General features: G+C 34.8%; 2 protein-coding genes, 1 long non-coding RNA gene and 1 pseudogene across 5 annotated transcripts; 3 read left to right on the top strand and 1 right to left on the bottom strand.

Annotated features, from left to right (window-relative positions):
* Window positions 1-272: 272 nt before the first annotated feature.
* Window positions 273-11329, top strand: LOC111012099 (disease resistance protein Roq1-like; annotated as a pseudogene). The gene is made up of 9 exons (XR_015789029.1): window positions 273-838; window positions 1515-2613; window positions 2705-2983; window positions 3306-3542; window positions 6806-6918; window positions 8643-9723; window positions 9808-10080; window positions 10172-11093; window positions 11189-11329. The product of XR_015789029.1 is annotated as a disease resistance protein Roq1-like (transcript).
* On the top strand, window positions 7194-7690 carry LOC148208302 (toll/interleukin-1 receptor-like protein). Its single transcript, XM_088119467.1, has one exon. The coding sequence runs from the start codon at window positions 7244-7246 to the stop codon at window positions 7688-7690; it is 447 nt and encodes a 148-aa protein (XP_087975593.1). The 5' UTR covers window positions 7194-7243.
* LOC111012061 (disease resistance protein Roq1-like) lies at window positions 11203-22229 on the top strand. Its single transcript, XM_022286088.2, has 8 exons — window positions 11203-11285; window positions 11386-12341; window positions 12761-12836; window positions 12938-13056; window positions 13204-13357; window positions 14861-14946; window positions 18572-18625; window positions 22129-22229. The coding sequence occupies exons 1-2, from the start codon at window positions 11203-11205 to the stop codon at window positions 12158-12160; spliced, it is 858 nt and encodes a 285-aa protein (XP_022141780.2). The 3' UTR covers window positions 12161-12341; window positions 12761-12836; window positions 12938-13056; window positions 13204-13357; window positions 14861-14946; window positions 18572-18625; window positions 22129-22229.
* On the bottom strand, window positions 17790-24481 carry LOC111012107 (uncharacterized). 2 transcript variants are annotated; one of them, XR_015788729.1, is made up of 2 exons: window positions 24303-24481; window positions 17790-23292 (listed from the first exon to the last, which is right to left on the bottom strand). It is a non-coding gene; the product is annotated as an uncharacterized LOC111012107 (long non-coding RNA). The 2 variants fall into 2 exon arrangements; XR_002601491.2 differs by having other exon boundaries at window positions 17790-20679.
* Window positions 24482-25659: the final 1178 nt, after the last annotated feature.

Genomic DNA, 25659 nt, shown 5'->3' with positions numbered 1-25659 from the left:
TTGGTGTAAATTCTACCGATCTAGAGCCTAAATTCTTAATCAACACCCTTAATAACTAAAACATACATCTAACACATTTTTCCTTTCCACCCAACTAACCACAAACTCACACAAACCTCTCTAATCAAATTTAAATTAATTTAAGTAAAGTTTTAGTTTAATTTCCCGATTAAACAATAGCAACTTGCATATTGTCACCACGAGTTTTCAAGGAAAAGTATGGATTGTTAGTTGTCTTATACGTTGACTTTCATTCAATTTGTGTTGTTGAACGCTGTGTCTACCAGAGAGACACACAGAACATTCACAATTTCTTGTCTACAGCCATGGAGGCTGCACCATCTAATCCTCCAGAGATGATTTTTGATATCTTCCTAAGTTTCAGAGGGAAAGATACTCGCAATACTTTCGTGGGACACTTGTACAAGGCGTTGTGTCAATTGGGAATAATGACTTTTAAGGACGATAAGAAACTCTTGGTGGGAGACAATCTGAGCGGCAAGCTTTTGAAAGCAATCGAAGAGTCGAGGGCTTCGATCGTCGTTCTATCGAAAGACTATGCTTCTTCCAGGTGGTGCTTGAGAGAGTTGGCTAAGATAATAGACTGCATGAGCAAGAGTACTACCACTCGTCGAGTTTTTCCCGTGTTTTACCATGTGGAACCTTGCCATGTTCGAAGTCTATCTTGGAGTTTTAAGAAAAGCTTTAAGAGATATGAAAAATTTGCTAAGAAGTTTACGGGCGACGAAAAGGAAAAATTCTCGAAGGATCTTCAAAACTGGAAGGATTCCATGATCAAAATTGGCGACGTCGTCGGAGAAAAAGTAACAAATGACAGGTGAAGTAGTACTAAAATCATTTTAATCTTGTTGAGTCGTGAGTTTTTTTTGGTTTAATTTTCAGTTTTTTATTTATTTAAGTTTCTTTCTTTAAAGATTAGATTTCAATATGTTATATTTTTAATCTTTTAAGTTTCGATCAGTTTCTACGTTTTAATGTTATTTTAACTTGTATGCTAAGTTACTAAATAGTGAAAGTATTGTAATTATATAAGACTGAGAGAAATTTTTATCCTTATCAATTTCGTATCACTTCGTTTAGAAGTTGATTTTCTTATCTATTAAAATTCACTCTCTCACATTTGATGTTTAATTTCTTTATTGTTCATTAAACGTGCAGAATTTTATTATTTTTTTCGCATTAATTATCTTTTTATCACTTCCATTTTCTCACCCGATCTCTATCCCAGAGCTACAAACTTTTTTCCTTTTTCATTTTTCTTAATGGGATAGGAACCCAAATTTTAAACAGCTCATTCTATTTAATATCTCCAATTATCCCCAATTTTTATTGTCGTATTAGTTAACATTTGCTCAGTTTGATGTGATACTTTATATTTTAATGCATTTGAATATAATTTAACTCTCATTTGGTTTGCATTGTTTTGCATATTTAAAATGTCATTGGTTTGCATATTTTGATAATTAACTCTGATGTAACTCTCTCGTATGCAGCCCTGAAGTGGACATCGTAGAAAAAATCACAAAGCAAGTATTTGAAATGTTGTGTCCTAAATTAGTAGCTCCTGGCAAGTACAAGACTTTAGTTGAAATGTCACGCCGATTGGATAAAATGAATAAGCTCCTTGATTTTGATTTAGAATTGAATGATGTACGTTTTGTAGGAATAGTAGGGATGGGCGGTATTGGTAAGACAACTATTGCTGAAGTTGTTTATGACGACATTTTACTTGGATTTTGGAAGAACAGCTGCTTTCTTCGCATAACTCCGGAGCGCAATTTAGTCACTTTGCAACATCAGCTACTTTCCCAACTTCTTTTAGAAAAAGATATTGAAATTCGGGATGAGGATCAAGGAGCACAACTAATTAAGAATCGTTTGAGTGGTATAAAAGTTCTTATTGTTCTCGATGGAGTCAACAACAAAGGGCAATTAGAAAAGTTAGCTGGAAGTCCCGATTGGTTTGGTCCAAACAGTCGCATCATCATTACCACTAGAAACAAAGACATTCTTCGTCAACCTAATTATGAAGGTAAAATACAAGAATACCATGTGGAGTTACTTGGTTAGAAGGGTGCATTCTCACTCTTTTGCAAGCATGCATTTGGAGATGGTCGTCCTCTCGATGATAATTTAAAAGATCTTTGTAATGGAATTGTAAGACAAACTAGAAGACTTCCATTAGCTTTGATAAAGATTGGATCCTCTTTGTACGGTCAAAGTATAGACATATGGAGAGAAGAGCTTGAGAGTCTCACTAGAGCTCACAATAAACGCCTGTTTGACACATTAAAGATAAGTTTTGATGATATAGGAAAAACCAGTCAACAAGTTTTTCTTGATTTTGCTTGTTTCTTCAATGGAAAAGCAATAGATAGAGTGATTGAAATACTTAGGAGTTTAGGTTACATGCCGCACAGTGAGATGCAATTGTTGTGTGATAGATGTCTTATCGAAGTTGGACCCCAAAAAACAATAATTATGCCTAAATTCATTCAAGCTATGGGTCAACAAATTGAACGCGACGCGGATCGTGAACGAAGTAGGATTTGGCTTCAAGAGGACATCCACACCTTGTTTAATGAACGACGTGTAAGACATATCTTTAGTATAAATGTTATTTTCCGATGATCTTTTTTGTTATTGAAGTTTTATTTTTGTGCTATATACTCAATTTTTCCAGGGATTAAAACACATCAAAGGCATAATTTTGGAGTTGGAAGAGAACCAAGATGAATTAGAGTTGGAAGGGAGGCTCTTTACAAATATGACATGTTTGAGGATGTTGAAAATTGGTAATGTGCAGCTTCGCAGAGACATCACAAATCTGTCCAGAGAATTGCGGTTGCTCCATTGGCATGGCTATCCTTTAGAGTGTTTGCCATCAGATTTTGAATCAAAATATTTATTTGAACTACTCCTACCTGTTGGTCAAACTATACAACTTTGGCAAGGGCGAAAGGTTAGTACATATAATTATCATTTCATTATGGGTATATTTGAGAGCGATGGTAGAATTAGTGATTTTGAAAAAAGAGATTTTAGTGTAATTGATTTTCTAAAATCATCATCAAAGACATATCTTAAAAATCAATTTAAAGTGGTTTTAAATTTTACTAAAATCAATTGGAAAGGAACGTGATTTTGATAATGGCAAAAGACAAAATCACTCACAAGCACCTCCTACGTTAGTTCGATTTTGTTTTGTTGCAGCTATAAACTTTGTCTCCTGTATGAAGTACTAATATCTCAAATAAATGTAAACAAACTGTGTTTTATTACAGAGATTTCAGAAACTGAAGGTCATCGATGCTAGTGATTCCAAGAATTTGTGCGAAACGCCAGATTTTTCTGAGGTTTCGAATCTTGAAAGATTGATTCTACGTAATTGTACAAGATTGCAGAAGATTGATTCTTCCATCAGCACCCTCAGTCGTCTAGTTTTATTGGATGTGAGGGGTTGTTTCAGTCTACAAAACTTTTCATTCTCACGTCTTCTAGACAATTTGGAGGTACTATTTGTTTGAACTTCGACATTTGTTTAGAAAGTAATCTAGACTTCGTTTTAAATTCATGAATTTTGTTCAATTACATGAACATTTTTTGTTGATACATTACAAGTTTCGTCCAAAATTCTTGTGAGTAAGAAGACAGACATCTTTTATAATAGTTTGTTATCCAATGTGAATCGCGATTTGATGAGATTATCAAACATACTCTCTGAAGTTAAACGATACGAGAACCTCAGTGAATTGGCTTAGAAACTCCTTGATTATGCGAACTTCCTTTGAATTTGATAGCTCATTATCAGTTGATCGAGAAGAAGAATGTGGGAGAGCAATGTATTATTTGGGGAGGAGAAAGTTACTTAGAATTGAGGGAGTTGGTGTTCACATATAATTTCCTCTTCCACAGAAATATCCAAATACAACTAAAAATATGTAAATAGGAAGAAAATTATAAAGAATAACGACACAGTAGATTATACTAATTCACCACTAAGGGGTCTTTCATCTCTAACTCACTCATAATTGTTCAAGGATTTGAATACAAAAACTTTCTCCAAAAATACCCCTAGAGGTCCCAACAAAACCCTCTATTTGAACACAATATGAATACTTAAGAACATGAATGAAAACTCACAAGAATCAAGATACAATAATTTCCCCGATAACGTAGTCTTGATCAACCCCAATTCCTCTGCCAATGTCCGAGCTGCCAAAAAACCTCTAAAAATGGCTGCTAAAAAACCCCTCTTTCGGTTGGTAAAACCCTAAACCCGAAGTGCAGTATTTATAAACATTGAAACAGCGTCATGGTGCTTTCCCTAGAGCCATGGCACTACGGACGGAGAGACACGCCCACGTGCCCCATCAGGACAGCATCGCGACGCTACCTCCTCGGCCCTTGTGGCCTACAGCGTTCCGCTTCCCTATTTTCATTCCCACTTCGATCCCAACACATCCCTAGTTCGTTCCGACGTCGTTTTGGTTACACCAATTCTAATAGTGGGGAGGGAATAATCAGAGAAAAAAAAAGAGGGAATTTGAGATATTTAGTATTAAAAAGAAACTATTTTGAAAGTATTTCAAATTCTCATTTTTTATTAATTCTTAATTTTAATTTTGTTTCCTTTTTGTTATTTTTATGACAGATTTGAAATAATAAAAACAAGGATAAAAATAACACGGACAAAATACAGTATTTATGAGAGAGAAATATTTTGGAGTGAGAAAAATAAATTGTTCTATATAAAGAGAAATTTAGGTGGAAAGATATTTTAGAGCGATAAAAAGATAAAAGAAATTTGTTTTACTTTTAATTTACTGAGGATTTCAAAAACAATTTTAAAAAATAAAAGTCAGGACATAAGTTATCAAACAAGATAGTTTTAAGCCAAAAACTAAAAATAGAAAACGAAAAATTGACGTGCTAGTGGTATAAATGAAAATGAAGACAGAAAATCAAATAACAGTATAACTCAATCAAAGTATCAAATGGAATATGCTTGGATGGAAATGATTACAGATTCTAAGATTTAAAAAGATAGCCCTAAAAATTACCTAATGTAAATTAATTGGTAGGAGTTAATTTTGATTAATTTTAATGCTTTATAAGTATAAAATTATTGAGAGTGATCACACCAACCCAACACAAATATCATTTTATATATATATATATATATATATATATATATAACATTTTATTGCAACACCAACTATATATACATTATACATCATTTATTCCGATAAAAAATCGAATAACATTTTTGTATATAATACAACATCATTACCTTTGATTTTTAGGTATCTTCGTACTCTAAAATTTTGGAGAGACACCTAAAAATTCGGTTACTTGTCGATTCAAGTGGTACGTAAATTGGGTTTAGAACGTTGTGAGACAGTTCAGTTCCTTACCGCATTATTGAGTGGTTGAAGAGCATCTCCACCGGAGGCAAGATAGCAACTAGAGTCCTATACAAGTGAAAAAGATAATGTTATTTAATAACCAATCTGTAGGATTTACTTTCTTTAAGGTAATATACTAATGTGTGAGACAACCAAGGCAGTCAGATGCCAACTCCATGATACAAAATTCCAAAAATGTACTTAAAATAAAGTTGGGGGAGGTTATATCCCGTTATTTTTATAGTCTTTTTCGAAGATTATGCATTTTAATAATATCACGGGTTTTGTTTTCTTTTGATATTCGTAAGTGTCCGAACCAGCTTACACGCACTTCGAGTAATCTCACCAGACAATCCTACAACATTTGATGTCTAGAAACACATGAGAATTACTAATTTATAAGATAGGTGGTGATATCGTAGGGTTATAAAACCCCTATTTTTTAAAATATTGTATAACCTCGGTTAAATTGAAATGGACTAGGGCATGTTTTGGAATACATTTAGGATAGGTGTGTTTAGCTAAAATGATTTATTATAATTCAATTATCACTTTAATTTGGTTACTCAATTTTAAAAGTAATTTTAATTTTATTAAAGAGTTTTTGTGTGTTTCTTTCCAAAGGGATTTTAAAATTATTAAACTAAAAAGGGCCATACATTTGAGAGGAAAAAATAAAAGAGAGTAAGGAAAAAAATAAAATATATAGAGAGAGTGACAAAAAGGGATTGGAGAGGGACAAAAACTCTAGAGAGAAAAAAATGAAAAAGAGAGATAGGGACATAATTTAGAGAGAGAAATAAAATCAAATACAGGCAAAAATTAGAAATAAGAAACATGGAAAGGGGGAAAAAATTGGAGAGAGAAAAGTTAGAGAAGAATTGAGAGATAATAGTTAGAAAGAGAGAGGAGAGAGTTTAGAGAGGAGAGAAAAAAAAAAAACTAAATAGAGGGTTTTAACAGAAATGGTTGGGTTTATGGATAAAGTAAAGTAAGACAAACGAATCATGATTAGCAATTTGGCTTAATTTGATTCTGGTCCAGACCAAAGAATGCCAAAAGCCCACTGACACCAAATAAAAAGGTCTTGAAAGCTCAATCTTATTTTAAGGAGAGAATGGCATCTTATCTTATTTCAGAAATTCAAATAAATATTCATGGGATTTGAGGAAAATATATCCTAGGACCCTTAGGACTTCCTCTCCATAAAAATGAAGAAGGCACCATAATAGAGATATACAACAAAATCTACTCTACTCGTTCCTACATTTTATGTAAACCCCGATTCTAACTTCATCGGAGCGTGTGTGGTTAGCACACACCGATGTGTAATTCTATCTTATTTTGCTGATTATCCCTTGAGTTTGGCAATTCAGATAATCCAAATTTACACCTCAATATTGGCAATGAAATTAGTGCAAACAAAGTCTCACACTAGAGAAGGGAGTGATCCATGGCGATGTATGAAATCTCTTGATGAAATCAAAATGTGGGTTAGATTCGAAGTAGACAATATTATACTATAGATATATTCTAGGATACTATAGTCCTTGACAAACCTAAAAAGAGCATAGGGACAGAAATTCTAGATTATTAATGAGTAGTGCCAATTAGATAAAGTTTATTATTATTATTTTTTTTGGGAGGGGAAAACAGATTGTTTATTACTTTATTTTATTTGGAGGGGAGGGGGTGGTTGACTTGCATCAGGTTAGAGGTGTTAAATTCATACTGCGATACATGTGAACATCCCTATTTCCTTATTTCTCAACCTTAATATTTGTTTTCATTATTTTCAAGCTGTTGCAGAGGCCATGGATGAATCTTCATCATCTCATACTCCTCAGACGGTTTTCGATGTTTTCATAAGTTTCAGAGGTGAAGATACTCGCAACACTTTTGTTGGACATTTGTACGAGGCCTTGTGTAAATGGGGAATAAGGACTTTTATGGACGATATGGAACTCCTAATTAGAGACAATCTCAGTGAAGAACTTGTGAAAGCCATCGAAGAATCAAGGATTTTGATCGTGGTTCTATCAGAAAATTACGCTTCTTCTAAGTGGTGCTTGAGAGAATTGGTCAAGATAATTGGTTGTGTGGCTGAGACGACACGTCGAGTCCTTCCTGTGTTTTACCATGTGGATCCTTCCGATGTTCCACATCAATCTGGAAATTTCAAGAAAAGCTTTGATGAACATGAAGAAGAGGCTCAAAAATTCATAGGTGAGCAGAAAGAAAACTACTTGGAGGAGGTTTAGAATTGGAAGGATTCCATGACAAAAATTGGAAATCTCGCGGGAGCAGTTGTCACAAAAAACAGGTGAAGTACAAACATCTCTTTTTAATCGCTGCATTAGAACAATCAACTCGTTAAGTATCCCACTTTGAAAAGAAAATGACCTTACAATGGTTTATAATAGACATGTACTACTCCTCTCCTTGTCAATTAATTTTGAGAGGGAACTCATGAATATTGATATGGTATTAGGACCTAAAAGCTCAAACGAGCATGCGGCCTAAAAATGGAATCCAGCAAGGATGGATGAGTCAAAATAGCCACATATTTTGAGAGGACATGATAGACCTAGACTACTCCTTTCATGCAGTTTCTTTTTTCTCTGAATAAGAATATTTGGATTAACTTTATAAGTGATTTTAGAATGGTAAAAGTGGTTTTTTATTTTTATTTTAATTTAGAGTGTTCCATAACAAGTAAAAATCATTTTTGTAATAATTAAATTGGTTTATAATATTTTCGGAAGAATCATTGTAAAGTTGATTTTTTATAAAGTGATGGATCGGAATCACATTATGGTAATTGACATTTGTAGAATCACTTGGGTCTCAATTAAATAAATTTGGGATAAAAATCACTTTTGAAAATACGGCAATCAAACACAAAAATTTTATAGAAAGTGTGTTATAAAAAAAAATTTCGTCTTAAAAGTGACTTTATTATCCAGATATGTGAAACTCAGCCTAAATAGTAACTAGTTATGGATCTTGACTGCTTTTCGACGTATGGATCGAGGATTATAATAACTGTACTTAAAATGCCATCAATTTGCACCAAATTGAGTATAACTCAACTAGTTAAAAGCTATCTCCGATTTGAGTTCGAATTCCCACCATTGTTGCAGTGAAAAAAATGTCATCAATTTACAAATTTAATATTGACGATTAACTTTGATTTACTCTTTGCATTTGCAGCGCTGAAGTGGACAGCATCAAAAGAATCACAAACCTGATATTAGATATGTTGCATCATCTCAAGTTAGTACCTTCGGATACGTTGAAGAATTTAGTTGATATGCAATGTCGGTTCTTTTCTATGGCAAACCTCATTGATTCAGAATCAAATGAGGCATGTTTCGTGGGAATTGTGGGGATGGGCGGAATTGGCAAAACAACTATTGCTCAAGTTTTTTACAACAAATTTGAACTTGAATTTGATTATAGTTGTTTTCTTCGCATTTCTACGAGCAATTTGGTGTTGCTCCAATATCAACTTCTCCGTCTTGTTTTAAAAGAAGACATTAAAGTTCAGGACGAGGATCAAGGAGCAGATATGATTAAGATTTTTTTGAGAGGTTGCAAAGTTCTTATTGTTCTCGATGGGGTCACTACTAAAAGACAATTAGAAAAGTTAGCTGGAAGTCCCGATTGGTTTGGTCCAAAGAGTATAGTCCTCATTACAACTAGAAATAGAGAGATCTTTTGCCAACCTAATTATAAAAATAAGATACAAGAATACAATGTGAAATTACTCTCTGATGAGGGTGCCTTAGAACTCTTTTGCAAGCATGCATTCAGAGATGGTCATCCTGATGAGAATTTCATGCATCTCACTTGGGAGATCGTACAAAAAGTTAAGGGACATCCACTGGCCTTGATAAAAATTGGATCCTCCTTGTATGGTCGAAGTATAGATATATGGGAACTTCAGTTGAAGAAGAATTTTTATGACGTACTAGTTCAAGAAGATCTTTTCTCTGTAATATTAAGGACAAGTTTTGAAGAACTAGACGCAGACTGCCAAAATCTTCTTCTGGATTTGGCATGTTTCTTCAATGGAGAGAGGGTGGAACGAGTGATTGAAATACTTGAAAGTTTCGATTATGGCCCAACCGATATTAAATTACGTTTGTTAGTTGATAGATGTCTAACTGATATTTCACATGGGAGGATACAAATGCATTTCTTGATTCTTTGTATGAGTCAAGCAATTGCGCAAGGCAAGTTGGGAACTCAACGAGGCATTCAAACTAGGATTTGGCTTCATGAAAAAATTGTAAGAAACTGTTACTTTTCTTGCATTTGCTCTCTTATTTTGATATTGTAATTAATATAGTTATTATTATTATTATTATGTTAGGGACTAGAATACATTCAAGGAATAGTAGACCTGGGGGAGGAAGAAGAGTTAGCATTGGAGGCCGAGTCGTTTCGATATATGACTGCGCTAAGAATATTAGAAATTGACAATGTGAAACTTTATGGAGATGTTCAATTTCTATCAAACCAATTGAGATTGCTCAACTGGTCTGGCTATCCTTCAGAGTATTTGCCATCAAGTTTTCAATCACAATATCTGTTTAAACTGCACTTGCGTGATAGTGATGTTCTACAGCTTTGGGAAGGCAAAAAGGTTAGCATATTATGTTCTTTGTATATGGCTTTATATATTTTCATTACAAAGTGGTTAGTTATTCTGACAAAATTTGGCTATATTGCAACAGAAATTTGTTAACTTGAAGGAGATCGATGTCAGTGGTTCGAAATTCTTGGTTGAGACCCCTGATTTTTCGAATGTTCCAAATCTTCGAAGATTGATTTTACGAAATTGTGAAAGATTGCGATATATTCACCCGTCCATCAATATTCTCGATCGTCTTGTTTTACTGGATCTGGAGAATTGTATCAGGCTTATAAGATTTTCATATAATATCAGCTGCAAAAATCTCCAAACTTTAATTCTTTCTAACTCAGCTCTTGTGCGGTTTCCAAGGATGAAAGAACATATGGAATATTTGACTGAACTTCACCTCAATGGGACTGACATGTATGAGCTTCATCCCTCAATTGGACGTCTAACTCACCTGCTCCTATTGAACTTAAGAAATTGTAATAGGCTTTATCATCTTCCGATCGAAATTGGTCGCTTGAAGTCTCTTGAAACTCTCATTTTGAATGGCTGAAAAAAGCTTAACCAAATTCCCCGAAGTTTGGGGAATGTAGAATCTCTTCAGAAGCTTGACATTGGAAGAACATCCATAAACCATGCACCAAAGTTTACTCACACTTTATGGAATCTGGAAATTTTGAACTGTGAAAGGCTTTCCAGCAATATTTGGTGTTCTTTGACAGCTCTATTTAGCAATTCTTCTTCCATCAGAGATCTAAATCTAAGTGACTGCAATCTTGAGGATTAGGACATTCCTAGAGATTTTCACTGCTTTTCCAAATTGGAAATTCTAGATCTTAGTGGCAATCATTTTGTACAACTCTCACAAAGCCTTGACCAACTAATTAACTTAAAAGCATTGTACTTGAATGATTGCAATAAGCTTAAGCAATTACCAAAGCTTCCATTGAGTTGCCGATATGTTGGTCTTCGTGGAGTGTAGTCCTTGGACATGTCACCAAATCCTGATTCTGGGGGTAAACATTATCCTTCATCTTCTTTTATTTGTTGATCAATACAGAATCTCTTCTTTTTTACTTCTTCGAACTTATTTGATTCGTTTCATTTTCAGGCACTTCTACCAGCATGTCACCAGCATTACCATCTAATCCTCCTCTGATGAAAAAAGTCGCCGATCTCGCTGAAGAAGCTGCAAGAAAAGAGTACAGGTACAAGTGTATAATATACGTTAAAATTGATGAATCAACCCATAAATTATAAATGACCCATTTTCATCGCTTGATAACACTAATAATCAACTTTGAAAAGGCAAATGTCTCATTTGTGGCCTTCTAAGCCAGCAGCTTCCAACGAAAATTTAGTTGGAATGGAGGATCAATTGGGGAAAGTTTATAAGCTCCTGAATTTAGGAAGAAAAGATGTGGTACTCTTTTTAGGGATTTTTGGAATGAGCGGAATTGGTAAGACAGGCATTGCTAAAGTTGTTTACTATAGAATTGCAGACGAATTTGAAAGTAGTTGTTTTCTTCACATTTCAAAGCAAAGTAATCTGATCTCACTACAACATCAACTACTTTCTCAACTTCTCCCAAAAGAAGACTTCCAAATTTGGGACAAGGATTGTGGAGTAGAGATGATTAAGAACTACGTCCGTGGTAGAAAGATTCTTATTGTTCTCGATGGGGTCGATGAAGAGAACCAAATCAAAAAGTTAGTTGGATTAGCTGGAAGTCCAGATTGGTTCGGACCGGGAAGTAGGGTCATCATTACGATTGGAGACAGAGAAGTACTTCTTCGTCAACCTACTTACGGAGATAAAATGGTAGAATACAATGTGGCGTTACTTGATGACGCCAGTGCCCTCCGACTCTTCTGCAATCATGCATTTAAAAGTGACCATCCTGATGATAATTTTAAGGATTTTTGTGGTGAGATCGTCAGAAAGCTTGAGGGACTTCCATTAGCCTTGAGAGTCATTGGGTCCTTTTTGTACAATAAAGATTTTGCTACCTGGGAAGAGACGTTGACGAGGCTCAATAAAGTTGAACAAGATTTCCTTGATACAATATTACAGAGAAGTTGAAAGGATTTACACTGGAAATCAGCCATCTAGTTTTTCTTGACTTGGCCACTTTCTTTCAATGGTACACAAGTTTCAACAAGTTGTGTTTAAAGAGTCCTAGCCCAAAGAAAACAAAGCAGCAGCATTTAGCCTTGGAAGATGTCTACCATAATCCCCCTGAAGAACATGCAAGAAAATACCGGTAAGCGTTCTTTTTAGAAGTAGAGATGCCTTAATTAATATTTTATGAACTTTAGTTTCCATGCAACTATCAGTTGTATGTTCTTTTTTAAAGCATAAATTTTTGCAGTATAGAAATTTACATACTTTATCTTAGCATCATCTTTTCCAGCTAATATCATAGGGACAATATATGCATGCTAAGTTAAAATAAATAACAGTACAGTGTAATTTGTGCTTTTTTCTGTTAGTATTGATCAAAAAGATGAATGCAGGAAGAAAATGCACCATTTATGCAATGGTTTGTGGTTTATTATCAAAAATAGATGGGAATGGAGATAAGAGACTAAGTACTCCAAGTTTGAAATTTATTCAAGAAATATATATCTTTAATTTCAATTTAACCAATCTCGCTTTTTATTATTTTTTCCTCGTTTACAGTATCACGAATGGAATGAAATGAAAACGCACATCAATGTGCTTTGTTCTGCCATGAAATGTTTGATTCTTTGACAGGGTAAGGTCTGCTCACAAGTTTCCAAGTATTATTTTTATGCAACGAGTTCATTTCCTGGTTCATAGCCTCAATCCACAACTGTGACTGATCTGAATTTACAGCTTTATATGAATTTGGTTCCGAGTACAAGTTTTCCTCTAGACGATTTAGTGCATATCCAACAAAGTCAGCTTGTTCTAATCTTGATGGTGGTCTAACAACTCTCCTTTCCTTGTCTCTGGTAAGTTGTTAATTTTGATCTAGATTTCTTTCTCCTGCTGATGAGTTTGTTTCTAGTTCAACACCCTCTTGAACTGATTCTTCTAAATTAGATTCATTTCTAGAGCTCTGTTCAAGTGGTTTTGATTTTCTTCAACTTGCTCCGAAGGTTCTGGGGTGTTGCTCTTTATCTCAAAGGATTGAAGTTCAATCTCAAAAGTATCAGTTTGTTCAGCTGAAGAACCTCTATGAGATTCAGACCAAACCATTTCTGCTTCATTGAATGCCACGTCCCTGCTAACAAGACATTTAGGACTCGTTTGGTAACGTTCCCGTTTCTTATTCTCGTTTCCAAATTTTATTAAGAAATTTAAGCATTTTGCAACTAAATACGTTTCTTGTTTCTATTTTTTGGAAACATTCTCAAAATTGTATAAAAATTTTGGAAACAATCAAAACAAGTTTCTTGTTTCTTATTTCCGTCTCCAATTCGTTACAATACATAAATATAAATTTCATATTCTGAGAAATACAACTTATACCCCTTCACTTCTTGAGCATATCTCAAGAAAACACACTTCTTTGCTCGAGGTTCAAGTTTTTCTTGCTTTACATGTGCAAAGGCAGTGCAGTCGAATATACTTAAATGTGGAGGTTCACAACTCCATATTTCTTGAGGAGTTTTATAGTTCAAAGTAGTTAAGAGACTTCGATTTATAACATAGGCTGCTGTATTTACCGCTTCTCCCCAAAATGTATTAGGTATTTAAGCATTCAGCAATATACATCTAACCTGATCAAGTATGGTCTTATTAAATCTTTCAGAAAGACCATTTTGTTGAGGGGTTCTAGGTATAGTCAAGTATCTCCCAATTCTTAATGTTTTACACAAGTTATGAAATTTCTCGTTGAGGTATTCTAACACGCATTTTAATTTTCTTTTCAGTTTGGTTTTCAACGAGATTTTCCCATCCAACAAACTTATCAAAGACTTCGTCTTTTGTTTTCAACAAATAGACCCTTAGTTTTCTTGAAAAATCATCAATTAAAGTTAGAAAATACCTTGATCCACCGTGAGTTGTTATCCTTGCAGGTCCCTAGAGATCATAATGAATATAGTCTAGCTTTTACTCTGTTTTATATGTTTCTGATTGAATCTTTGCCTTGAAGCCTTTCCTAAGATACAATGATTACAAAAAGGCAATTGTGTGGTTTTAACATTACCAAGCAGTCCCTGTTTGTTTAATTGTTCTAAGCCTTGTTAACTGATGTGGGCAAGCCTTTTGTGCCATAATTGGGCATACTGAGCAGATTTATCAATAGCTGAATCTAATTCCTCCTTTGGATATTTATCTGCTAATTGTGGCGATGTTTGAAGGTGAGACAGTGCAATTACACCTTCTTTGATAGCATCCTGAACAAAGTGACATTCAACTTGAATGTGTTTGGTGCATTAATAGAAAACTGAATTTCTGCTACACGTATCAAACAGTCATATTTCGAACCACCTTCCCAATGATAGTAGTTAACAAGTCATTTTCTCCTTCTACTTAGAAGAATTTCTATTGAAAGTTTTATCCTGCTGCTTGGAAGACTTATGAAATTGGTTCTTATACTGATTACTCTTCACAAACAAGGCCTCTAACTCCTTTTTCTGAGTCTTGAGTTCTAGTTGTTTGGATCTTAGAGAATCAAGAACGAGATCTACGGTCAAAGTGTCTTTCCCATGCTTTATTGCACTCTTAATTTCTCTATGCTTCTCAGGTAATGAGTTTAATAGGATAACAGCCTGATTCTCTCCATCTATCTTCTCTATATGTTTGCAGATCCATACAAATAAAGTGAACTCATTCAAATTTTCTTCCAAATTCCTTGAAGGATCCATTTTAAAACTGAAGAAACGTTCCTTGAGGTAAATTTTATTTGTTATGGACTTTTGACATATACAAACTCTCAAGTTTTGTCCAAAGTTCTGACACTTTCAATTTCTATTATCCTTCTAAGTACATTATCAACAAGATACAAGATAATGGTACTATATGCTATTTCAGCACATCTTTTTTTCTGCTTCGGTAATTGTATCCAATCTTGGATCCTCTAACGCCTTAGCAACCTTCTGTCGTACCAATAGTGCTTTCATCTTCTTCCTTCATTTCCTCCACAAACAGATATCTTCCTTTCCATCGAATCTTTTGTTGGGTTGTAAAATGTGCAAATAAAGTCTCACGTTGATTAGGGAAGAGAGTGATCCATGGTATATAGATGAGGACAATCATCTCAATTGGTATATGAGATTTTCGAAAGAAACCAAAAACAAAATTGTAAGAGTTATGCCCAAAACAGACAATATCATACCATTGTTGAGATATTTCGAGTACTGTTGTTTTTAACAAATGGTATCAAAGTCATGGTAAAAAATCTAGTTGTGAGAGAAATTCTTGGATACAAGACCGAACCAGAGTGATTGGTGAGCCTAATAGTCATTACAGAACTTGTAGATGAATCTCCAGATCGACAAAAAGTGCTCGAGATGGCAAGCAAAGACATGCTCTATGCTCGGATGATAAGCAAGACATGTCCTATTAATTCAAGGTAGATTGATAGAAAGTCTATCACAGTCAAGTAGACTGATAGGAAGGATGATGTAGTTTTGTTCGAGGGGAGGGGATTGAGGGTGCGATAGAACGACACCCCAGATATTCCCACAATGTGGTCCTTGTAGCAAGGAGTGCATGATTGTTCGAGGCAAGATGCAAGTAGTACTTTGTTCAAGAAGAGGGTTGTTGGGGTTGTAAAGTAGGCAAACAAAGTCTCACATTGGTTAGGGAAGAGAGTGATCTATTGTATATAAATGAGGACAATTATTTCATGAGACCTTTTGGATGAAACCAAAAGCTTTTGGATGAAACCAAAAGCAAAACCGTATGGATAATACCCAAAGCGGACAATATCATATCAAGGTACTGTTGTCCTTAACATCTTTTTAGTTCAAAACGAGCGAACATTGTCGAGCACAAAATTTGCAATCGATTCACAAAGTAATTGACTTATTAAACCAAAAACAAGTATTTCCAGAGATCAAGAAAATCTTGATTGCAAATGAAGGAATTTAATCGAGTAGTTTTATCGATTCAGGAAGAAAAAGAACACGAGCTGGAACTTAAATCACTCATACACGAAGGCTCTGATGCCAATTTGTTGGAATTAACCCAGAAACAAATCACTCAAAACTAAAAACAAAGAGTGAGAGGAGAAAAAAATAGGAAGCATCAAGATTACAGTAGTTCGACAGTGCCCAAACCCCAGTAACTTTTTGGACCGCATAGTGCTCAACTTTTTGGCATTTTAAATTTTAAATTTTTGAGTTTAGCATCAGACTAAAAATATAACTTGATCATTTTTTCTGAGTTGGAAAAGCCTAGGCTAAGGTTGTAAAACAGAGAAAATCAACCAACAATTGAATCAAATAAATCAATGAAACAGATTCCCAAAAATTAAACTGCAGAACCCTTCTTCTAAGAACATGAATGCTAAGTATCAAAACAAGAACACCAACGATATATAGTGGTTCGATCATAAAATCGATCTACATCCACTTGAGGATCTCACTATCTTCGGATTTCAACGGAAAAATTACAGAGAATACAACTCTCAGGAGCAATCTCCACCTTCAGCACAAGAAATCTATCAGACTTTTCTGGGAGATTCCAGACCACCAAGAAGCAAAAATCAACATATCTCCACCTTAATTGCACTCTCTCAATATCACCCAGAAACTAACTCAAAAATAATCCCCCGATAATTTGGTAAAAATTCCCTTACAATATAAACACCTGTTTAGAATAATCTAGAGGCCAATTTCAAAACTACCACTGAGTCATGGCAACCAACTCAGAAAGAGTATAACAAACTTGTGGATGATGATGTATGAGCCCCTGTGAGGAAAGCTAATAAATACGAGTATAACAAACTTGTGGATGATGATGTATGAGCCCCTGTGAGGAAAGCTAATAAATACAAGCAGCAATAATGAAGAGCTGACCACCTGGAAGATATTCCAACTCAGTAGCTGAGCTGTCCATTTACTTTGATGAGCTGTCACAATACATTACAATACTCCACCTTGACAGCTGGCACATCCGAAATGAAATAGGACTCCATAAACTGTTTTACAGAACAGATCCAACCCTGAGAGTTCTTAAGCAACTCTCAAGGGTTTTAGTTTGAACAGATTTTTAAATTGCATCTGCTGCATTGTCTTTAAAAGCTACCTTTTCTAGCTTGATCTCTCCTTCTGAGACAATATCTCTTGATAAAATGGAAACACACATCTATGTGCTTTGGTCCTTTCATGATAAGTTTGATTTCGAGATAGAAAAACTGCACTATTTACTATCTAAAAACACGGCCACTTGTTCTGAAAGGTCTTCTCCAAGCTCTTCAACAAGGTCTTTAATCCAGATTGCCTCTTTAAAGGCTTCAGACAAAGCTGATCTGTGGTTGAAAGGGGAACAACAGATTGTAGGGTGGACCCCCAACTGATGATATTTCCAAATAAGGTAAAAGCAAGGCCTGTCAATGACCTTCTTCTATCTCGATCCACTGCATAGTCAGCATCGACAAAGCCTCTTAGAATTCTCTGATTATTCTGCATACATCTGAATAGGAGGAAGAAAATGCACCATTTATGCAATAGTTTATGGTTTATTATCAAAATGGATGGGAATGGAGATAATCATTTAAGAGACTAAGTAATGAGTTTTTTTTTTTAACAAAAAACGAACTTTTCATTGATTTAATGAAAAGGAACAGAAAATTGTTCAAAGATACAAACCCCTGAAGGAGTGAGAATGTAACAAAGAGTTAAGAAAGCATCAAACGAAGCAGAACACAAAACAAAAGCTAAGGGGGAGTTATAAAAGCCTCCCAATTAGAACAAATCATACTCGGAGAGTAATTAACAAAAACATTGGGAAGAGCACACCATTGAGAAGCCTTAAACTTTGCTAGGTAGAAAACTTCAACCGGATCTCGACGATTCCCCTTAAAGCCTTTGATTTCTCTCGAACCAAATATCGGACAGCAAAGCTTTGACTCCATTACACCAAAGAAGACCCACCTTTGACGCAAGACGCGGGCCAAACAACAAAGATTGAACATTCTTTGCAACTTCGAAGTCAAAAACCCAAGAAACCTCAAAGATCTCAAAGAAAAGCTTCCAGCAAGTAGCCGAATAAGAACACTGAAAGAATATATGATGCTGGACCTCACAAGACTAAATTTATTCAAGAAATATATATCCTTTAACCAATCTCGCTTTTTATTACTGTCATTGTTAAATTTTTGCAATATATATGCATTCTTATTTGGGATTATAACACACAAACTTGGACAAGACATTGACGAAAATAACCTAAAATTGAAATGAAGAAAATTGACCCTCCTCTTCCCTCAAGAAAAGAGGGCTATGAGGTTTTTGATATTTTACATGAAAACTTCAATCATTCATCTCCACAACAAGCTCTCTCATCTTGCAGGTAATTCTGAAAATGTGCTTATGAGGAGAAGATCGAGAGGAAAAGGCCAACAAAGTATGTTTCCATTAGCTTTTCAAATTTTCAAGTATTTCATTTAGTTTTTATCCTTCAAACAGTGGGCTTTTTGTCAATGCATGTTTTCAAATATGATTGTGCTGTGTTGAGAAATGGAAAACTGAGAGAAGATTTATGAGTGTTGGAATTAACCAAGAAACAAATCACTCAAAACTAAAAATAAAGAGTGAGTGGAGAAAAGAATAAGCAGCTAACAAGATGGTGTACAGAAAGTAAAAATACACTCTGCCTTGCAATAGTATAGCACCAATTACTTAACTAATCAGCTTTGACTAAGTTAACCAGTTTTTGGTTAAATGATAAGGAAGGCAGCTGGTAAGGGCACGTTAACAGTTTCACCCTCCCAAGGAGCATATAAAGTGTGTAACCTAAAACATTATTTCATCACTTTAACAATTTTATCACTCTGCTCAAATGAACAACGTTTTTAAAACATCTTTTGATAAACTAAAACATTATTTTATTGAATTGAAAGGGATGCGAGCGCCTTAGGTAAAAAAGAACCGATTGTCTTCTCATCCTAAATTTCTCCCATTTTCCTTGTCGTTTTCCTTCACTCCATTTCGTTTCTCTTTTGCGCTCTCAAAACCTCTCTTGCTCTACTTTCTCTTCATTGGGCAACAAACATTGTTTGAAGTTTGAATCTTAGATGTAAGTTTGATAGTTTGTAAGTTTTGCGTCGTTTTGAAGGTTAGCATTTAATTTTTATGGCAATTGAGGGGTTGGGGTTTGCGTCGATGGTTCCATTTTTCCGTCTATTCCATTTTTCTCGTGTATAGATTAACAAATTTCGGTTTAGGGTTTGTTTTGCGTCGATTTAATTTTTCGAAAAATAGATGAAATAATGCTTACTATTTGGTGTTGTTTCATTTCTGATTGATTTTCTAGCGTCTGGTTGGTCTATTTTGAGGTGGTGGGAGGAAGGTTGAAGGTGAAGTTTTGATGATGCACTCGGGCAAAGTTGGATGAAACTAAGGGACCATATGTTTGGAAAATTGGAGAACTTCGCTCAAGTTTACCTTCTGTAAAATTTCCCGGGCAAGACCTTGCACGAAGTTTCGACCGAGGAATTCAACAGAAGTACAAAACTCAAGTGAAGTTTAAAAAATTGAGCAACTTTGCTCAAGTTTTATACCTTATGTCTACTTCCCCGTGCATGATCTCATCCGAGTTTTGTACCGAGGAATTCAGCTGATGGTAGAAAACTTGAGCGAAGTTTGAAAAATTTAGTAACTTTGCTTGAGTTTTATACCTTCTGACAAAATTCCTAGGCACAATCTGGCCTAAGTTTAGGTTCGAGGAATTCATCAGAAGTTTATGGAACCTGTCCTGGTTATGTTATGTCTTTTCTGCTTCTTCTCTGCTTGTTTGATTTCGAATGTGCTCTTTTTTTGTTCCCTGACTTATAGGTTGTAAGTGAAAATGGTACCCAAGATCCCTCCCTCTAGTTATTCCTATGCCCAATTGACTTGTTTAACCTGGATTAAAAAAGATAATATATTATTGGATCAACATATAAACATGTTAACAGAAACAAACAGATGCACAAATATTCTGTCAAAAAACTTAAATCAAAACTAGGGTTCACATGGGTTATCAGCTTTCACCCCAACCTGAGTAAAAAAAAGTCCAAGTTCCCCCATTTACAAAGCCACTATTCTTTTTGGCTCCGCCAAGATTGTGCCCAAATAAAAGACATGTTCAACAAACAAGGACCAGCCTGCACGGGTTTTCACCAAAGAGAAACCAAATAATCTAGGCTAAAACTTGGGCAGGGTGTCCCTAAGTTTTCGCATGGGTTATAATTTTGCACCATAATTTGTGCAAAAATACGTGCAAGTTGCCACATTATTGCCTTAGTAACTTCCCCGAGCTAACACGCTGCCAAACTTGAGCCTGGGGAAACCGATTCAACGAAAATTGGCAATCTCGCACAGGTTTTGCCCAAAGTTTTCGACGAAATTGATTTCACGAGTGAAGCTATGCGTGAATGCTTGCCCAAGTTATACGTTTGTGTTCATTTCACTCCAAATCTATCACAAAAACATTTTCAAACAAATTTCACATTTTGCCCATCAGAAAACGTCTATTACAACAACCTAAAACCCTAAAACAAAAATGGAGTACCATTCATTCACTACAAACAAAGGGACAATGAAAATACAGAGTTTCAAAATCATCCAAAACCCTAACCTATATAAGCTGAAAAGAGTACAAAATAAATGAAATCAAACTTACCCAGTTACCTCGACGATTTGACTTCCTCTAAGAAACGATTGAAATCCGAAAACGTAAGGAGTGGGGGGGGGGGGGGGCTCTTTTCTTTGTTTCCATTGGTCCGAAAATGCAAGAGCTCTCTATTTCATTACTTTTGTTCTTCCCTTGCTTGTATTTTCTAACCATTTTTCCACTTTTTAATTAAAAAATGTCGCATGGACAGGATAAGGTCACTTTCCCAATTCATTCTCCATCACATACTTTCGTTCGTAGACATAAAAACTGTTGTTCAAACCAGCATCCTGTCCAAAAATTGGAAGGATGTATGGGTTTACCTTCCTATTATGAACTTTAAATATGATTCTTGTCAACTCACGACTCAACCTTCTAATGATGATGAATATGTTAGAATAGCAAGTTTGTTCCGAGAATTTTATATTCTACCTTCGGTTCCCTAAGGAATAGGTTTTGCAATATTAGGAAATTGACTATCTTGTATCCTAAGGCCGACCTAGTAGATAGGAAAGTTTTCATGTTACTCTTCTACCCTGCATTAACACATGATGTAGAGGAACTCATCGTCAACACAAAGATATTTGCATTTCCTTACTAGTCATGCAAGTTGTCATCGTGCCAATCGTTAAGGTTGAGTGGGTTTTTCACTTGAACTGTGCAGAGAGGTGTGGTTTCCTCTTAGATTAGATGTCATGAAATCGGTAGAGGTTGTGACAGAACATTTGGCCCACATTACATTTACCAGCTGTTCATGTCTGGATCATTAAAATTACAAGGATACATCTTTGAGACAATTACGATCATAGCCTGAAAGTTAGAGTATCTAGAAATTAGTTACCTACTTATTCGAAAGGAGGATGTTGAAGATGATGACCATTTTTATCTTTTTGGGTACTGGAGTTGAGACTTTGTACACCAAATCTTTCTTCGATCAAAATTGACAGTTTCTCCCTAGCACCAGGTGGATTAGTGAACTTACGTGCCTAAAAAAAGTCATTATGACTCACAATCACGATAGCTTAAAGTATAGAACAATTGAGGTTGGGGAACTGAGCGCAGCAAAATTGAGTTGTCTATTCAATCTATCTCGATAGGAAACATCTCTGATATTAAGTTCAACTACTGTAGAGGTACATTTATGGGTTATTTTTTATTTTACATTTGCAGGTAGTTATCTTTTCAACTTTCATACTAATATATATGTAAAATTTCTCTTAATCTTCTGCTCAAGAAATTATCTCTTTTTTCAGGCTTTATCAGTTTTTATACCATTTGTTAACGAAGACGAAGCTGAATTTTGTGACAAGTTGAGGCATCTAAATTTGAATATGGATAAGAAGAGGGTGGAGATGTCAAAATACATAATGTTTTTTCTCAAAAGCCCTCTTCTCAAAACATTCACAGTTGTAATTTCTTGATTCAAGAACTGCATTTTTAATTCATACCGTTCTTGCAAATGCAAAATTGGTTTAATGCTTTAGGAACCTAGTTTAGCTCTATTTTAAAAGTTTTTGTTTGTTTGCATACCGCCACCATCAAGCTGTGGAGAGAAAAATGGGAGCTAATCCAAATGATCAAAAGAGATCTATATTTTTATTGCATTAAAGTTTAAATATAGAGTTTCCAATACATTTTTGGAGTTCGTAACAGCACAATATAACAACAATGTGTTCTTTGATAGTTAATTTTAGTCTGCTATTTCAACATGACAAAGAAAATTTACATTGTTCCATGGTTTAATGCAATTTTGGGCATATGTTTGTAAATATCAATATTCCATATAAATAATAAACTAAAATATAAAAATATAAAGAAACAAAAGAGAAATCAAAATGCCAAAAATTGAAACAGTAATATATATACTACTACTTTTATTATTTTGTTTGTTAATATCAATATTCCATATTAATAATAAACTAAAATATAAAAATATAAAAGAAAAAAAAAAAGAGAAATCAAAATGCCAAAAATTGAAACATTAGGCCCAGAATTGCATTAAACCACCAAACAATGTAAATTTTCTCTGTCTCAAAGAACACATTATTGTTATAATGCACAGTCTAAGCAACCTACAAACTCCAAAAATGTACTGAAAACTCTATATTTAATGCAATGAAAATATAGATCTCTTTGATCATTGGAATTAGATCTCACTTTTCTCGCTAAACTAGATTCTTAAAGCATTAAACAAGTTTTGCATTTGCAGGAACATTAAGAATTAATAATGGGTTACTTGAATCAAGAAACTACCATAGTTAAAATTCTGATAAGAGGCCTTTTGAGCAAAACTATAATGTATTCTGGCATCTCCATGACTCCATCCTCTTATTATCCATCTTCAAATTCCGATGTCTCAACTTGTCATAAAACTCAACTTCACATTCATTAACAGATGATCTAAAAAATTATAAAGCCTGAAAAAGATATACTTTATTGAGCAGAAGATTTATATTTCGAAGCAAACATACTAAGAGAAATTTCCCAAGAAATTAGTAAGAAATTTGAAAATAAAACTACTTGGTTGTATCTCTAAATGTAAAATAAAAAATAACTCATAAATGTACCTCTGCAGCAGTTGAACTTAATATAAGAGATGTTGCCTCCCGAAGTAGTTTTAATAGGCAACTCAATTTTGTTGAGTCCAGTTTCTCAACCTCAATTGTTATATGTTTTAAGCAATCGTGATTGTGAGTCATAATGACTTTTTTAGGCATGTAAGTTCACTAATTCACCTAATGCTAGGAAGAAGACTGTTAATTTTGACAGAAGAAAGATTTGGTGTATAGAGTTTTAACTTCGATATCCAATAAGATAAAAATTGAGCATCTATCTTCAATATCCTTCTTTGGAATGAGTGGGTAACTAATTTCTAAATACTCTTTAACTTTGAAGGCAGTGATGCTAATGACTCAAGGATGTACATGTGATTTTAATGATTCAAGACATGGACAACAGGAAAACATATTGTCAAAAAATGTAACGTAGGCTAACCTCCATTGATTTCATGACATCTAATCTTAGAGGAGATCACACTTCTCTGCACACATCATTTGTTACCATAAAGTAGAATAGTAACATGACAACTTTCCTATCGGCCTTAGGATATATATAGTCAATTTCATAATCTTCCAAAACTTATTCCTTGGTTACTTTTACCCCATTGTAATGTTTGGTAATTATGATTTACAATGAGAATCAATAATGATACTCGTGAAGCATAAATGACAAGAGATTCATTCATTTTTTTCATCATCAATGGAAGATAAAGTCTATTTCACTACTAGTTAGAGAAACAGGATGTGTTTCTAAACACAACATTACTGATTAAACTCTATAAATAGAGTCGAGAAGTCAGACAAATTAACTACGAGTGTCCAAAACAGCAAAAAGAATTTCTAACTAAACTGACAAAATCAAAGCAAACCTGCTGGGTCCCCGCCGTCGCCGGAGAGGATCGCGACTCGCCGCCGCCGGTTAGGGCACTGCAGGGGGCACTGCAGGGGGCACCATCTAATTAAATTAAGAAACCCTTTTCGTTTCAAACAATTTTACACCAAAACAGAGAGTTGAATGACATTCTATTTGGGCCTGTTCAAGCAAACGGGTGGCCTTCAACGTACATTTATAACCTATAACCTGTAATCTATATATAATATCTATTAAAAATACAGTATTGAAAGCGAACATAACTCACCAATAATTAACATATATCTCCAACCAAGTATCCCTATTATTTTACCACCGCATTGGTGTATTTTGTTTAATATTTAGAATGTTGGTGTATTTTGTTTAATATTTAGAATGTTGAATAATTGAGTAACGTATTATTCAACTTAATTATATTTTAAAATTATTTAAGATTAGTTTTATATCTTTATAATATAATTTTATTTTTCAAAAACGAAGAAAAAAATAAATTTATGACTAATTATATGTTTTAGTTCCTCATGTTTGAGTATTTTTTTAATTTAGAATCTATTGTTTAAAAAGTTTCAATTTAATCGTTACGAAAAAAAGAAAAGTTTCAATTTAGTCTTTGTTGCTAGTTGCATCGGGTCACATTAATCACAATTTTTTTATATATAAAAGGAGAAATTCATTAAGAAACAAAGGCCAGTTGGACTACATTTGACAGCAAATTACAGCTTGAAAGAGATTCAAACCACTGTGGAAAAAAAGCAGAGGTAGAAGAGAGAAGAGCACCCTTAGCAAGGCGGTCAGCAATCTGATCATACTCACTGTTTATATGCTTGAACGAAATCCCATAATGGTTGTTATGCAATGGGAATCGATAGTCGAGCTACAGGTTACGATCGGAGGGAAGTCTACTAGGCCACAAGGGGCTCGGCCCACAGCCCAGCCAACGATCCCCCATCTTCGATCGACGATTTCGCCCAGGCCCTGCAACGGTGAATTAGGGTTAGCTACGAAAAGTTCTGGAACAACTTCACGGCTATAAGTAGCGATCTAGCCTTAGAGGTAGGGGCATCTAAAAGTTGATTACATTTACGTTATTCTCTTGCTAACTTAAGCATCGGAGCCCGTGTGACTAGAGTCACACCGGTTTAGCTCGATTTGGTTTTGCAGGTACTAATCCCGAATCAACAAGTTTAGTGGGTGCGAAGAAGAGAACCGGAGGATCGAAATCCACGCATCAACAATTGGCGCCGTCTGTGGGAACGATTTAAAGCATCCAGTTAAGCAACATGACACCAGAAAGGAGTCCACGACGCTCTGATGATAACTGCTCTGCCAAGAGGAGGCTGAACTTGGACGACCCC

This window comes from Momordica charantia, assembly GCF_013281855.1.
Source record: "Momordica charantia cultivar OHB3-1 chromosome 11 unlocalized genomic scaffold, Mcharantia_2.0 BLBB01000011.1, whole genome shotgun sequence".
Classification (NCBI taxonomy): Eukaryota; Viridiplantae; Streptophyta; class Magnoliopsida; order Cucurbitales; family Cucurbitaceae; genus Momordica; species Momordica charantia.
Note: the sequence above shows the minus strand (reverse complement) of the source record. Positions and strands in the feature narration are given on the sequence as shown.